The 14,064-nt window shown below is 46.0% G+C and overlaps 5 protein-coding genes across 5 annotated transcripts; 4 read left to right on the forward strand and 1 right to left on the reverse strand.

The window, feature by feature from the left end:
• The first annotated feature begins 65 nt into the window (after positions 1 to 65).
• Positions 66 to 3,575, forward strand: V1508DRAFT_415982 (uncharacterized protein). Its single transcript, XM_066940153.1, has 4 exons — positions 66 to 2,164; positions 2,219 to 2,660; positions 2,715 to 2,820; positions 2,871 to 3,575. Exons 1-4 carry the CDS (start codon positions 242 to 244, stop codon positions 3,346 to 3,348), a joined length of 2,949 nt encoding a protein of 982 aa, XP_066796309.1. The 5' UTR covers positions 66 to 241; the 3' UTR covers positions 3,349 to 3,575.
• Positions 3,537 to 4,793, reverse strand: V1508DRAFT_438982 (uncharacterized protein). Its single transcript, XM_066942195.1, has 3 exons — positions 4,511 to 4,793; positions 4,354 to 4,404; positions 3,537 to 4,293 (listed from the first exon to the last, which is right to left on the reverse strand). The coding sequence occupies exons 1-3, from the start codon at positions 4,624 to 4,626 to the stop codon at positions 3,669 to 3,671; spliced, it is 792 nt and encodes a 263-aa protein (XP_066796310.1). The 5' UTR covers positions 4,627 to 4,793; the 3' UTR covers positions 3,537 to 3,668.
• On the forward strand, positions 4,651 to 8,932 carry V1508DRAFT_461412 (Rapamycin-insensitive companion of mTOR, N-term-domain-containing protein). Its single transcript, XM_066942808.1, has 14 exons — positions 4,651 to 5,104; positions 5,157 to 5,316; positions 5,383 to 5,514; positions 5,577 to 5,764; positions 5,821 to 6,093; positions 6,155 to 6,237; positions 6,290 to 6,377; positions 6,431 to 6,555; positions 6,603 to 6,865; positions 6,925 to 7,455; positions 7,517 to 7,994; positions 8,049 to 8,416; positions 8,471 to 8,615; positions 8,669 to 8,932. Exons 1-14 carry the CDS (start codon positions 5,038 to 5,040, stop codon positions 8,789 to 8,791), a joined length of 3,024 nt encoding a protein of 1,007 aa, XP_066796311.1. The 5' UTR covers positions 4,651 to 5,037; the 3' UTR covers positions 8,792 to 8,932.
• A 678-nt stretch (positions 8,933 to 9,610) lies between these two features.
• Positions 9,611 to 11,653, forward strand: V1508DRAFT_369526 (dehydrogenase E1 component-domain-containing protein). Its single transcript, XM_066937440.1, has 6 exons — positions 9,611 to 9,795; positions 9,959 to 10,092; positions 10,150 to 10,203; positions 10,321 to 10,496; positions 10,559 to 11,016; positions 11,085 to 11,653. Exons 1-6 carry the CDS (start codon positions 9,673 to 9,675, stop codon positions 11,358 to 11,360), a joined length of 1,221 nt encoding a protein of 406 aa, XP_066796312.1. The 5' UTR covers positions 9,611 to 9,672; the 3' UTR covers positions 11,361 to 11,653.
• V1508DRAFT_415997 (chaperonin Cpn60/TCP-1 family) lies at positions 11,654 to 13,917 on the forward strand. Its single transcript, XM_066940154.1, has 5 exons — positions 11,654 to 11,886; positions 12,046 to 12,158; positions 12,211 to 12,762; positions 12,817 to 13,434; positions 13,496 to 13,917. Exons 1-5 carry the CDS (start codon positions 11,712 to 11,714, stop codon positions 13,697 to 13,699), a joined length of 1,662 nt encoding a protein of 553 aa, XP_066796313.1. The 5' UTR covers positions 11,654 to 11,711; the 3' UTR covers positions 13,700 to 13,917.
• Positions 13,918 to 14,064: the final 147 nt, after the last annotated feature.

Here is a 14,064-nt window from a genome sequence, read left to right on the forward strand (position 1 = left end):
CAGCAACGCCGAGTAAACATTTGTGCAAACAAAAAGCCGCATTCTTTCGCAGGGGCAGCGGATGGAACAAAGAATGAATAAACTTTGATCCCAACCAACCCTCCTTCGCCTCGTTCTCTGTGTCAACGTATAGGGATCGCGATTCTTGTCGATTCGCTCTCTTCAATTATATATTCCATTCTTTGGAGAAAAGAATATTGAGCGAGCACAGAGATTTCCAGGATTAGGACGATCCATTGCAATGTCCGCAGAACCGCAGTCGCAGTCATCAGAGGACCTGTTGACTCAAAACAGTCAATCCGCCGACACAGTGCCCATTCCGCCACTACGATCGCCGAAAAGATCGCCTGATAGGGCAAGAATTGCCAGTCCACTGTCAGAACTTCCAACAAATGATTCGCGTCGAAATTCGCCTTCAACAACTGATCATCAACGGTATCTACTGCTACAGCAGAAAAAAGTCGATGCCGGATCTCAGGACAATTTTTTTGATCGGTTAGATTTGAAAGATACCGATGCCGATGCCAATGCCGATGGGGACGAAAATATTCAGTTATCGCCTCGGACTACGCATTCGGTGATGACGTTTTGGCACGACAAAGAGCGGGAGAATTCGAAGCGAGATAGTCTATCAAGGTCGCCTGCGATAGATGGAAGTCCCATTATCAACAATCGTGTCCGAAGCAGTATTTTTCATCAGCACACAGGTGCCTATCAGAGGCCACTGCCATCGTCACCTGTTATGCAGTCATCGAAGCTAGATGATGAAGAGTTTTTAGATGGGATCAGACCGGCGTCTCCTGCTGCTGAGGGGATTGCTAGGCAGCGCCATGTCGCTCTGGAAAAGCGATCTTCGTTATTGTCTTCGACCGGTTCCATGCGGTCGAAGAAGGTTACATTTGAAATGGCGCCGCCACAGGTCGTAGAATTCGAATCTACGCAGGATTCGCATATAGCGCCCGATGCTACCTCTGAAGACTCAGACGAAGATGAGATTTCCGATTTTTTTGGTCCTGAAAGACTGGACACTCCAAATCACGATATTGATAAGCCTACGTCTCGTTTGATGAAGTTTGAGAGTTCTTTCAGCCCCGGAGTCTACTTGCACCGTACGCTTAGTGGCAGTAGATCTCTTCCTAAGTCGTCCGCTCCTACGTTTAGTACGAAGGGCAGACCTCTTCCGGCAGTTCCTACCAGGCAATCCAACCCTTCTGATCCACAAAAGCATGTCATCTTACCGCCGAGAGAAATGCGTCACTCTGAGACAAGTCTTGCGCGTCAGGATTCGGTGATGAGTGGAGTTTCAGAAGCATCGTCGTATGACGCTATGGATCTCCTTGATTCTTATACGTTCGAGGATGTCAACAATGAGCAGGGCCATTCGAATTGCGATGCGGAAAATGTGGAGGGTGCGACCGAGGATCATTCCGTCTCTCAGGCTTCTGTTGGCACATTACTGGCATGCGATGTTGACAGTGATGTGGGCGCCAAGGATGATAGTGATGAGCATGCTAAAGGGGATAGTAGCATCTCCAACCTTTCTCCGGACACGTCTTCCCTCTGGGCTGGCGACACACCTGCTTCTTCAACTCACGATGTTTCTGACGATATCGCTGTGAGAGAGTCACATGGCTCTGAGTTTATTGATCTTTCCGAATCAAGAGATGAGGACGGTCAGACTCTGAGACAACATATAGCCGGCCCAGCACTCAGTTCCACCCATACCAGGAGCGACTCGACGACTTCGTTCAAACTAGAGCTTTCGTTTGAGCCAGCAGAGAATGATTTCGGCTCGGGATTAAATGATTATCTCAACTCATCCTCATTCTTAGCGAAGAGCTGGGTAGATGGTACTGATGACAACCAAATCTCGGTTGATAAGCAGCGACATTACGATATTCCAGCGAAAGACCAGACCATCAAGTCTTCATCTGGAGCAAAAACCCGTCCAAGTCTTACGCCTGCGGATGCCGTCCATATGGCTACCACAAGACGAAAAGTAAGCGGAGACCAGGCGAAACATAAATTTTTGGACTTGCCTTCAGTTGTCGAGGATTTGCCGAAGCCAACAGGGCAAGAACCGCTTTTGCTTGATTTGGACATCAATGATTTTTCGTTCGATAGTTTGAGCAAGGAGTTTGACAGAGTTATGGAGGTGCAAAGAGTAAGCCTAGACATGGACATGTTGTCTGCAACAGATTGCTAATCATGATTCAAGAGAGGATATCTGATGAGGCAAAACACGAGGATTGTGTACGCATGTGCTGATACCGATCTCAACGATGCATCAGACAAGGCTTACCAACCATGGACCGGCATTCGGTCACCTGCCAAAGATCAAACTCCGCCTGGAAATGTGTCAATGATGAATAATAGCATGCTTCTTCCAGAAAAGGAACATAAACAGACAGAAAACCATGAGAGAAAATCAGCAATGATCCCGGATGATCAGAAGTTGGATCTCGGCAATTCTTCCAAACAATCCCGTGAGGCACAACGGGGACTTCCGGTTGCGAGTAGTAACCTCCAGATGAAGCCGGTGGAAGTCATGGTTAAGCCGGTCAGCATAGAAGTGGATGCCACTGTCGATCCAGCCGACCGAGGTCGTCTATTTGTCAAGGTGCTCGCTCTCAAGGATTTGAAGCTGCCGCTTAACGAGGGTGAGTCGGTTCACGTTGATATATTTATCGGCCATATGCTAATAGCATCGTTAGACGCGTCGGCCTACTTCGCATTGACACTTGACAATGGTATTCACTGCGTTACTACTGCTTACATGAACTTGACCAGGAACGCTCCTATCTATCAAGAATTTGAACTGTAAGCTGGCTTGTGCTGATGGCTGAGACTCTTCGGCTAATGAAATGCAGTATCGTGGGAACGGAACTTGAGTTTATTCTCACCTTGAAAGCTAAGATTACTCGACCAGCCACTCCCGTTTCGCGCTCACCATCACCCAAGAAAAAAGAAAGCAGATTCGGAATTGACAAGCTGTTCAGCTCACCCAAGCGTCGCATGCCGGCCGAAAGTGTATCCAAACACAGTCCGCTTGCTCTTGACCACCTCCTCGGCTCGGACGGTTCATTCGCCAGATCATATATCTCTTTTTCTCAGATTGAGAAGGAGGTCTACCTCACGTCCAAGATCCTGGAAGTTCCATGCTACAACGAGTGGGCAACTGAGTTTGACGCGAGCCGATCGAGAAAGGCTGTGCGGGTGACGACGGCCCCATATTCTATAGGAAAAATTGTGTTGCAATTACTGTATTATCCCAAGACGCACCGAAGTCAGGAAATTCCGCGAAGCTTGAACGCATGTTTACGCGAGTTGAATAGTGGCCGGGATTGATGCAGAGCAGAGGGAAGCAATGTGATCATTGTTACGGGGTGATGTAAACCATGGTGAAATTGCGTTTGTGTTCTGTATCGTGCTTGTATTGTTTGAGGCATTCATTTAATGTAGGACGATGTTTTGTATTGGTATAACTCTGGATTGTGTTTTGTATATGTGGCTGATGCTGAGCTGCTCACACGTTTGCTTATAATCGTTTCATTAAATATACTCGATAAATTAAAGGCTCCGTAAACCTAGTGATACTTACATAAAGAAACAGCCTATTGATACCATGAACGCCAAAGATTGAATACCTCCCATTGCCAGTATTAGCATCAATCATCCTCGCTATGTTTCTTCGAAGAGTTTACCATTGGCGCGGAAGTGACGACCTGCTTAATATTCAAAGTTTCATAGACGTTTCCACGACCACTAAATTCTGCCCACGGAACAACTACATCTTCTATTCGTTCTAATGCGTTAAAAAGCATAGAAGCGTCGGGACACCCTTGACGTATACCAGCTATTCCCAGACCTGGAATATTTGTTGCCTGTGCTAGTAGAGCAAGCGAACCTCTGGGTAATTGGACGAGTTTAACTGGAATCGAACTGGATGTGCAGAGAAGTGGGAAATGTGATAATAATATCGCGGGAGTGATATCTGATCGAGCAATAAAAACCGCAGTAATTGGATGCTTTGAGGTTTTCTTTGACGATGGCGCGGTTGTTGGCGTTGTTGGATCTATATATGAGGGTTGCGCATATATACTTGCGGTCTGCGATTCGAGTGCAAATGTCGTGGGGTTGAACCCGAGTGTGAGGTAATTTAGCACGTCTGGTCGAGTAGGCTTTTGTAGTTGGTCTGTGAAGTCAGGGGAACTGGCGGTGACTGATGCTTTTTTCTTGCGTTGCTTTATCTTGTTTTTTTGGTCAATATATGTGCTGACCGGTTGTAATATGCTATACATATAATCCATTAGCAATTCTGTTTGTGGCATAGATAGCCGAAGTATGCCGTACCTACACAGTAAGTCGACAAAGAGCTTGCCATCGTCCGCTGAAACAGCAGGCCTACTTCCAAGTTAGTAAATACAGCTATTCACTCCTTCTTGCGCTATAAAGAGACCAAAGATTAAATATACACTTGAGAGCTGAAAATCATGGGGTTAAAAATTACCATAGAACTTTGGTGTGCGGATTATCGAGAACAGGTCGAAATACAGTCCGCCGTTTTTGCTCCGTAATGACGTCTGCCCCGCCCTTTCGCTTGCTGGATGGGGTTTGTGCTGACATTGTAAGATAATTGAAGCAGTACTGCCTTAACTCGATAATTAATATGGCAATATGGACATTGGCGACCTTGCAAGAGCTCGTGTCTGGTACAATATTTCATAGGGGAGAGTTTCAATTGGGGTTAGTTGAAACTTTGGAACTTAATTAACGTCATACCTTTGTTAGGGCCGCCACGAACGAAGGATCCAAGCAATATATTTACCAGCTACTCAATAATTCCTCACCTTCGTGCCGAATCTCCGCGTTCTATGTGCTGCATATAGGGGTAAGATTTACATTCAGCCTGATCGCTCGATATCGCAGCGGGGCGCTTGCATACAGGTGTCGTGATCTTCGATTGTTTGCAACCTCACTAGGTCGCAAGTATTAATCGATCACGGAAGAGACGAAGTTGAGTGACCTGGTTCGGCGATGATTAAGCTCGATCCAATAAATACGAATCTCGAATCTGTGTTCACGGATGATGAGGAGGGAGACGGTATGTGTTCAATAGGTTATGACGGTCGGAGGGTTAATATGATGGTCTGCAGCTGGAAGTCCTACATGGGCGTTAGGCGATATCTTGCAATCGCTAGAGGAACCAGACAAATCATCGTTGTTCTACGTCTCGAAGGCGAATGAATTGGTGCAGTTGCTACAGCGGCATCCGTTGTTAAAGCATGAACTTGTACTCTCTGTCTTTGGGCGACGGTAAGCTATTGCGACAGACAGGAACGGAAATAATACGTTGCAGGAATGCGTGGTTAATTGGTTTAGTGTGCAAACGCTGCTGTTGCATCCAGCGAAAGAGGTTGTGGCCGCAGGATACCGGACTGCCCGGTACGCCATATCGAATCTCGAATCGTTCAAGACAATTATCAACCTTAGAACAGACGCATTGGTTGTCAAGTACGTCGCGGTATCACGGCTGACCTTTGTCGCTATGATCGGCTCACATATGGACTATTTAGATCATTGGCCAAGGATTCGAAATACAACGTCGAGAGGGAACAAGCGATTAAATTCATCAGGGCGTATTTTAATGTTCCGGATGGTGTGACTCAGCTATCGCTTGGCGTTGTCTGCGCTTTGGTTGCGGTAGCGGAACATGTCGAGGATCGATTACACGTTATTGCGCTAGAAACGCTCTCGGAATTACGTAAGTGTTTCATTGTATGCGAACAACGGCAATCAGGTAATTAATTGGTTTTTTAGTAATTTTTGATCCTCACAAAGTGTCAGCCGCGGGTGGAATTAGGATATTAGCTGAGACGCTTGCAAATGGACCATACGAGTTATCCGACAGTATTGCGACTGCGTTTATGTATTTACTGGATAAGCCCGATACCCGGAAATATGTTTGGTCTGGGCACGATTTGGATGTGGTACTGTCTACCTTTACGGAATTACAAGAGAAAGATCATATCGATGTGCCAAAGTTGAGGAGTTGTGCTCGGGTGATATCTGTGCTACTGAAATCGTGGTCTGGTAAGTTTGTCCTTTTGGCACGCTCGAGCATAGAGCGACAGCTGATGAGACATCACCATAGGCTTGTTTTATATGTGCATGTACAACTTCAGGTCTCTACGGTCGCTTGTTGAGTGTTTACGAATGCCACTGCCAGGACTACGGGCATGTGATCAATATATCACCGTTTGCCTGGCCAGTGCTAACGCTCTTGTAGGATATCATGATGGACTTATTCTTTGATATTTTTCAAATAAAATCGCCCGCGTGGGCCGCACCATTCTTGGCTGGACGGAGACTAACTAGTGAGTGAATTATGAATATGGCGATAATTGGATGTCGAACTAACGGTCCTTAGCATTCGTTACCAACAGCGTTGACGCGTCTCCTAATGCACTTGGAAGTGCGATAAAAAGACGAAAGCTGACAGATCAATATGCATCCCTACTTCTGGCAATCTTTATAGAAGCCGATCTCTTAGTTGTGAGCTGTTCTCCAAGTTTCAATGTATAAGTCACTAATTTTACTAGTTTCTTGCTCGCATTATTGAAGAAAATATGGATGTGAAAAATTGTCGCAAGGCGACTCTCCTGCTGAGTGAAATAATTAGTCTGGCAGCGAAGATTTTGCCACAGAGATACGCCATTAGAACACAAGTTCTCGGACCGCTATTCTCATCTGCGGCGAGATTTGATACACTGGATAGATTTCCTGCGTCGTCTGCTATATTTCAAATTGATAAAATCACGAAGAATTTATATCGGTCGCGTCCGGATTTGGCTTTACAAGTTCGGTAAGGAACATTACAAACATGCGTATTCTCAGAGAGTATACTAATTATACTGTTAACAGTGGTGAGCCGCATCGAGAGTCAAAGAGGTCCGAAATGAAAAAGATGAGACTCGGTCTACATCTTGACGACACCTACTTTCGCAATCTGTTATTGGAAACGAACGTTCTCAGCACCAAAAACTATACCAAATGGAACTGGGATACATTAATACAGTTGATGCAAGGTCCTCTACTCAACCCAAAAAGACTCGACGAAGCCATTCGCGCAACAAAGTTCATGAAACGACTAATGTCGTTTTACCGACCGTTTAAATACCGTTTCTCAGAAATCCGAAGGACGTCGGCGAGTCAACGATATGTGATTGCTGGCAGCATTTTGTTCAAGACCTTGCTCGCGAATCCGGAGGGCGTGAAATATCTCATGGGGAATAAGTTACTGCGACAAGTTGCCGAATGCTTGGCGCAGTTGGATCCGATGAGCGGAATTACATCTGCTGAGCCTCTGTTCTCGAAGTATCGACTGGAGACAACGCTTAGCTATGGATATTTTACCCTACTTGGAACACTGAGTAGCGATCCGAATGGATTAACGTAAGTTCACGTGAAGATTAAGGACCACATCTGCAAGCATCTGCAAGCTAATAAGCCATAGAATGATCGAGCGTTGGAGAATGTTCAATATGTTTTACCACTTAAGTGAGCTTAACACAAGAAAAGACTTGATCATGGCACTTGTTTCGTCATTAGATTATCATCTAGAAGGCCACACACGCATCATCCTCGCCAAAGTTCTGGCTACGGGAGAAAAAGACGTCCGCATGTTTACAACATCTCATCTGGCAAAATTAATTGACTTCGAGGATATCAATATGCGTAATTGGGCTATTGAGTTGCTAGTTGAACAGTTGTATGACGTGGACCCTGATGTGTGCAAATTGGCGATTAAGGTCCTTGGTGACGCTTGTGAGGATGGCCCGACGCTAGATTATATTGTCAAATGCCTCCCAGACTTGGAGCATCTGTCCGATTTGACTGCACCTCTACTGCTGCGGTTTTTATCTACATCAGAAGGCTTTAGGTTTCTGCAAGATCTCAACTATATTGAAAGGGAGATGGACGAATGGTTTAATGCAAGTTCATATTGCATCTCTTATTGATAGACATATAGCTGACACTTGGTTTAGTGTGGTAACGAAGCGTACGTGCACGTCGTTGAGCTAGAGCTCGCGCGGACATTCCTGATTGCCGACAGCATGCACCAGTCCCACCGCTCCGCACCAATTCCTCCTCATTTTTATAGGGAGCTGGTAAGAAGTAGGGAGGGCATTGCTTTGCTGCGACAGAAGGATCACTTTCAGCACTTTACCGACTTCATCAAGGAGCATTCCCAGGAAAGGCAAGATCCAGCTATTTTGCGGAAATTGAAGGCATGTATCTGGGCTGTGAGCAACATAGGATCATTGGAATTCGGTGTGCCCTTTTTGGAGGAGACGAATATAGTTGAGACAATTGTAGATATTGCAAATTGCTCGCAGGTTTGGAGTTTGAAAGGGTGGGTTAAAGTTTAGCCATGATAGTATGAGAGATGGCTAACAAGATTATATAGGACTGCCTTCTTCGCGCTTGGACTGATTGCGTCTACTGCTGAGGGTCTTGAGATTGCAGATGAATACCAATGGGAAACTGCTGTTTCAGTCATTGGCGAGCCTCTGGGGTTATGTCTTCCGGCTGATCTAGGCGAGTTCTTAATTGTAAGTCAAACGCGCATTTGGTATTGGTATCTGATCATTATCTGACCCACTAGGTACCGGAATGGAAAAGTGATGGTATTTTGCGACCATCAAGACGCGGGGTATATGTCGCAGACAGTGAGGCTCACCTAAAGCAGATTCTCGTTGCTCAGACCGAAAACTCTAGTCCGACATAGGATGAGATTGTATAATTTGAATAAGTAAATTCTTTGTATGACTACTGCAGGGGTGGATACGATTACGGTACCGTCAACATTTGAGATTATCGTAAAGTTAATCGCAAAAATGAAGCTCTAATCGTAAATTAATCCTATAGTAATCGTATTCCTTATTAGGAAGGTAGGTTATTACCCTTTGTCCAGGAAACCTCTGTCCTCTGAAATATCATCAAGATTGGGTGTATCAATGGTTAGGGTTTAGTAGACCTAAATGTCCAGTAACTATACGTTTTTTTGCGAGCAACCAACTTCATTGCTCGTATAGCTAATCGTAAACTTTTGCAACCAATCGTATAATAATCGTATTAGACTATACGATTACAAGTTACGATTAATCGCAAATCGTATCCACCCCTAATGACTAGATGTTGTTTGGCTATGTATTATTATGCCCAAGGTATAGGAAATTGTGGGGGGGGATATGTCTTAAATGAGTCCAGTTTTTTCGAGAATGTGTTGAGATTTATCCTCAGCGCAACGGGCCGAAAAGTTTCCGCCTACACCCGCACATTCCACAAATTTGTATACAGGCTTTAGTCGCGCTGAGCAGCTTGTAGCCGCTAACAACCGAGTTCTCGAGGTAAGGGTATTGGTCCGTTGTCTTGATAGGCTGCAAATCGGCATATGCGTCAAACATATATGCGTGTTGCACCTCAAACCCACCTGTCCGCACTGAGCCATCATGCGTTCCTGTTGTTACGCATGCGTATAGCAGGTACCGATGGGGTCTAGCAGCCATCGTTCCTACTACACGCGAAGCCCAAGCATCCCAGCTCCGACTGGTCTCTTCCACCCCACCTGTCAACATTCTCACTTCATCACCAAGACCCATTTGCATTATGCTGTCGACCGTGCTCAAGTCGGCTCGCCTAGTCTCGACTGGTTCGAGAGTCATTGCTCATCCAATTGCTGTCCGCTCGCTGGCGACTGACGCTTCGAGCTTGGCGACTCCCGTGCCTGAGGTTAGTTGGGGATTTTTTTGATTTCGGAGATTGCCTTTGATCATGCTGCCGCTATGTTTGACAATTGGTAGTAATTTGTTGAACTGCACTATCAGCATGGCGGACAATATTAATTGATTGGACTGCAATTGATCGGGTGATGGCGTGCTAACTTGGTCTTCAGGATGCTGATGCACCTTTCACCGTCAGACTCCTTCCTGAGTCTTTTCAAACTTACCAAATAGAGTCTCCTGAATTGGAGATGCAGGTTACCAAGAATGAAGTGATCGCTCTGTACCGGGATATGGTGACCGTTCGGTATGTCGAAGGACTGTGCTTAGCTTTGTGACAAAGTAAGCTAACGTGGGACTATAGACGGCTGGAGACTGCTGCTGATGCTTTGTACAAGGCCAAGAAGATTCGGGGATTGTGAGTGATAAATATTTTGTCGGATATTAATGAATAAGTTGCTAATCCAGATATAGCTGGTAAGGCACACCTGGCCAGCTTATGGCTGAAGATTTGATTTATCTGATTGTCCTTTAGCCATTTGTCCATCGGTGAGGAGGCAATTGCTGTCGGTATCGAGCACGCTATTACCCGAGACGACCAGATTATCACTGCCTACCGTTGCCACGGCTTTGCCTACATGCGTGGTGCTTCTGTCAAGGCCATTCTCGCTGAGTTGATGGGCCGGCGGGACGGTGTTTCCTTCGGAAAAGGTATGTGACTTTTCTTTGGATAATATGCAGGGCAAAGGAACGATAGCTAACAAAACCCATAGGTGGCTCTATGCACATGTTCGCTCCTAACTTCTTCGGTGGTAACGGAATTGTCGGTGCTCAGGTTCCTGTCGGCGCTGGTCTTGCCTTCGCCAAGCACTATCAGGGTCTTCCCCACGCTACGTTTGCTTTGTACGGCGATGGTGCTGCCAACCAGGGCCAGGTCTTCGAGGCCTACAACATGGCCAAGTTGTGGAAGCTTCCCTGTGTTTTCGCTTGCGAGAACAACAAATATGGTATGGGTACCTCCGCCGCCAGAAGTTCCGCCTTGACTGAATACCACGAACGTGGTCAGTACATTCCTGGTATCAAGGTCGATGCTATGGATGTCCTTGCTGTTAAGCAGGCGTCTGCTTTTGCTAAGAAGTTCACCACGGAGGGCAACGGTCCTCTTGTTCTTGAGTATACTACCTATCGTTATGGCGGCCATTCTATGTCCGACCCTGGTACTACCTACAGAGTATGCTTTGTTTATGTTTAGTTCATCGAATTTTTGTACTCTTATATTGCTTGTACTAATCGATGTAGACTCGTGAGGAGATTCAGCGCATGCGTTCCACTCAGGACCCTGTCACCGGCTTGAAGGATCGTCTTATTGGATGGGGTGTACTTACTGAGGATCAGATCAAGGCTATTGATAAGGAAGTTCGTACCTCAGTCGATAAGGAGGCGAAGGAGGCAGAGGCCTCCCCTCCCCCTGAGGCTTCCCCTACTCTTTTGTTCGAGGATGTTTATATCAAGGGTACTGAACCACCAGTTTTGAGAGGAAGAATTCCCGAAGAGAGCTTTGTTTTCGGCAAGTAAATGTAGTGATGGAGCCGAGATTAGTGGCGGGTCCGCTAGCCTACATTAGCTGATTTGGGAATAAGCCGATGGTGAATGGTGTAATGGAGATTGATATTATAGAGAAAGCCTATGTGTAGAGATGCAATAACATAAAATTAAAGGACTGAGTTGCCAATAATGGGGTGAATACGGTAACAGGGGAATGGTGCAGCGATGGGGCGTACTGTGGTACTGCGGCTTAGTATGCCATTACATGTTACCCGGCTGCGAAGGTTCATCAGTCCAAAAAATATTCTTTGACCTTCACTACCATAGTCCATTAGCATTCTACGAATATCTATCCCTCAGACGCAAGTATCTATCGCGACCATGTCCGGATTGTCGTTGCCGAGTGCTCCAGGTACTCAGCTTTTCAAGCCAGGATACCAGACGTATCAGAGTGAGGACGGGGCAATCAGTCGAAACATCACCGCTTGTCGCGAGATCGCGTCGATTGTGCGCTCTTCTATTGGACCCTGTGGACGAAACAAGATTGTAATCAACCGTAAGTGAATATTGCTTAATGCCGGTTGGATGTTTAGAAAACGTCCGAGTGGCACACGGCTAGCCAGTGTGCTCTTCGTGATTGCCGACGCGTCGCGTCTCGTTCGGCAACCATCCATGACGATCCGGTAGAATCTGTTCTCTAACGACTTATCTGTAGATTTACAAAAGGTTTTCTTGACCAGTGATGCCGCCACGATCTTGAGAGAGCTTGACGTCATTCACCCTGCTGCCAAGCTTATGGTCATGGCATGTCAGCAGCAGGAGACCGAGGTATGCATTTAACAATCTGCATGTTACGCTGTCATCTAACTGTGGATTGTAGATGGGTGATGCCACAAATCTTGTCATTGTAATGGCAGGAGAATTTTTGAATCAGGCGGAAACTTTGATAAGGATTGGCTTACACCCCGCCGATATCATTCAGGGTTATGAACTAGCGGAGAAGTTTACCCAGAGTGAGCTTAGGGAGCTCTCCGTCGAGAAAGTGGAGGACTTGCTTTCGCAGACAGAACTATTCAAGGCTATCCGACCAGCAATCGCGTCTAAACAGTATGGAAATGAAGACTTTTTGGCGGAACTCGTTGCTGAAGCTGTTTTCTCTGCGTTGCCAAAGAACCCCAAGAATTTCAATGTCGACAATATTCGAGTTGTTAAGATTATGGGCAGCAGTTTGGATGCGAGTCGAGTAGTGAAGGGTATGGTATTTAACCGCGAGCCTGAAGGGGCTATTAAGAAGATTGCTTCGAAGGCTCGGGTTGGTGTGTTCACATGTCCTATCGACATAAGTCAAACTGAAACGAAGGGCACTGTTTTACTTCACAATGCCAAGGAAATGCTGAACTTCTCGCAGGACGAGGAGGCACATCTGGAATCGGTATATATCACCATGCTGTATATCTTAACTTGGGTCTAATATTTTTGAGTTTAGAGCATAAAAGCCCTAGCCGATACTGGGATGAGAGTGCTGGTTGCTGGCGCCAATGTCGGCGAACTGGCTTTGAACTACTTGAATCGCTATGGGATTCTTGTTCTCAGGGTTCCTAGTAAGTTTGATCTACGGAGACTCTGCAGGGTTGTTGGCGCGACTCCACTGCCAAGATTGGGTGCGCCCATGCCGGAGGAGATGGGTAAGGTTGACGTTGTCGAGACGATTGAGATTGGCGGGGACAGAGTCACCGTTGTCCGGCAAGAGCATGAAGCCACTCGTACGTCGACTATTGTGGTCCGAGGGGCCACTCAGGGCCTGTTGGATGATATAGAGCGTGCAATCGATGATGGCGTAAATGTTGTTAAGGCGCTGACGAAGGATGCCAGACTAGTCCCAGGTGCTGGTGCTACAGAGATTGAGTTAGTTCAACGAATTGTGCAGTATGGTGAGAAAACTCCTGGCATACTCCAGCATGCAATCAAGAAATACGGCGAAGCATTCGAGGTTGTTCCAAGAATCCTGGCCGAGAATTCCGGTCTTGATGCCACAGAGGTCCTTGGACGGCTGTATACAGCTCATGGCAAGAAGGATGATTGGAATGCCGGTGTTGATGTTGATGTAAGTACAATTATCGGCCAAATGTCGAGGAGAGCGGTGTTGTGTTGACTAGTATACATAGGATAACGACGGAACTGGTGTTCTGGATGCAAAAGAACACGGTATTTTTGACGCGCTATCAGCAAAAAGCTGGGCAATTAAACTTGCTACTGATACAGTTAATACGATTCTCTCAGTGGACCAGATTGTTATGGCTAAGCGGGCGGGTGGACCAGCTATGCCTAAACAGGCTATGCCTGGTAACTGGGACGCTGATGACGACTAGATCACGACGATAGCAGCCTGATATTTGGTTTCGATATGTATGTGTATGCTCACGAAAGTTGATGGTTTTATTCTGAGACAGAGTTCCCTGTATATATATATGTGTTACATATTATGTACTATTTATTTGTTACAACTGGAAGACATTTTAAATCCGCATTAAGTAGTGGAAACTGCGTTTGATATCTCTATATGAATCTATATTCATTTGATGCACAATTAAATTTTCCTCGACTGGAAGCACTATAACCCAGCAGAATTGGTTCTTGCAAATTGCAATTTGTCTGCAAAACGTACTAGTGAATAGGACACTATCTGTCTTATACAAAAGTCTGATTATGGACCAAGTGTCACGTTGACCACTGC

This window comes from Lipomyces doorenjongii (genome assembly GCF_038497915.1).
Source record: "Lipomyces doorenjongii strain NRRL Y-27504 unplaced genomic scaffold V1508scaffold_19, whole genome shotgun sequence".
Taxonomy (NCBI): Eukaryota; Fungi; Ascomycota; class Lipomycetes; order Lipomycetales; family Lipomycetaceae; genus Lipomyces; species Lipomyces doorenjongii.

Excerpts from the sequence above, each read along its gene's own strand:
- V1508DRAFT_415982 (XM_066940153.1), top strand. The coding sequence starts at position 242 with ATGTCCGCAGAACCGCAGTCGCAGTCATCAGAGGACCTGTTGACTCAA. Across the intron at positions 2,165-2,218 it reads GAGTTATGGAGGTGCAAAGA|AGAGGATATCTGATGAGGCA; the intron begins GTAAGCCTAGAC and ends TCATGATTCAAG. Across the intron at positions 2,821-2,870 it reads ATCTATCAAGAATTTGAACT|TATCGTGGGAACGGAACTTG; the intron begins GTAAGCTGGCTT and ends AATGAAATGCAG.
- V1508DRAFT_438982 (XM_066942195.1), bottom strand. The coding sequence starts at position 4,626 with ATGTCAGCACAAACCCCATCCAGCAAGCGAAAGGGCGGGGCAGACGTC. Across the intron at positions 4,405-4,510 it reads CCGCACACCAAAGTTCTATG|GCCTGCTGTTTCAGCGGACG; the intron begins GTAATTTTTAAC and ends ACTTGGAAGTAG. Across the intron at positions 4,294-4,353 it reads TTTGTCGACTTACTGTGTAG|CATATTACAACCGGTCAGCA; the intron begins GTACGGCATACT and ends TTATATGTATAG.
- V1508DRAFT_461412 (XM_066942808.1), top strand. The coding sequence starts at position 5,038 with ATGATTAAGCTCGATCCAATAAATACGAATCTCGAATCTGTGTTCACG. Across the intron at positions 6,378-6,430 it reads GGCTGGACGGAGACTAACTA|CATTCGTTACCAACAGCGTT; the intron begins GTGAGTGAATTA and ends AACGGTCCTTAG. Across the intron at positions 7,995-8,048 it reads AGATGGACGAATGGTTTAAT|TGTGGTAACGAAGCGTACGT; the intron begins GCAAGTTCATAT and ends CACTTGGTTTAG.
- V1508DRAFT_369526 (XM_066937440.1), top strand. The coding sequence starts at position 9,673 with ATGCTGTCGACCGTGCTCAAGTCGGCTCGCCTAGTCTCGACTGGTTCG. Across the intron at positions 9,796-9,958 it reads TGGCGACTCCCGTGCCTGAG|GATGCTGATGCACCTTTCAC; the intron begins GTTAGTTGGGGA and ends CTTGGTCTTCAG. Across the intron at positions 10,204-10,320 it reads GCCAAGAAGATTCGGGGATT|CCATTTGTCCATCGGTGAGG; the intron begins GTGAGTGATAAA and ends ATTGTCCTTTAG.
- V1508DRAFT_415997 (XM_066940154.1), top strand. The coding sequence starts at position 11,712 with ATGTCCGGATTGTCGTTGCCGAGTGCTCCAGGTACTCAGCTTTTCAAG. Across the intron at positions 11,887-12,045 it reads AAACAAGATTGTAATCAACC|ATTTACAAAAGGTTTTCTTG; the intron begins GTAAGTGAATAT and ends ACTTATCTGTAG. Across the intron at positions 13,435-13,495 it reads ATGCCGGTGTTGATGTTGAT|GATAACGACGGAACTGGTGT; the intron begins GTAAGTACAATT and ends TAGTATACATAG.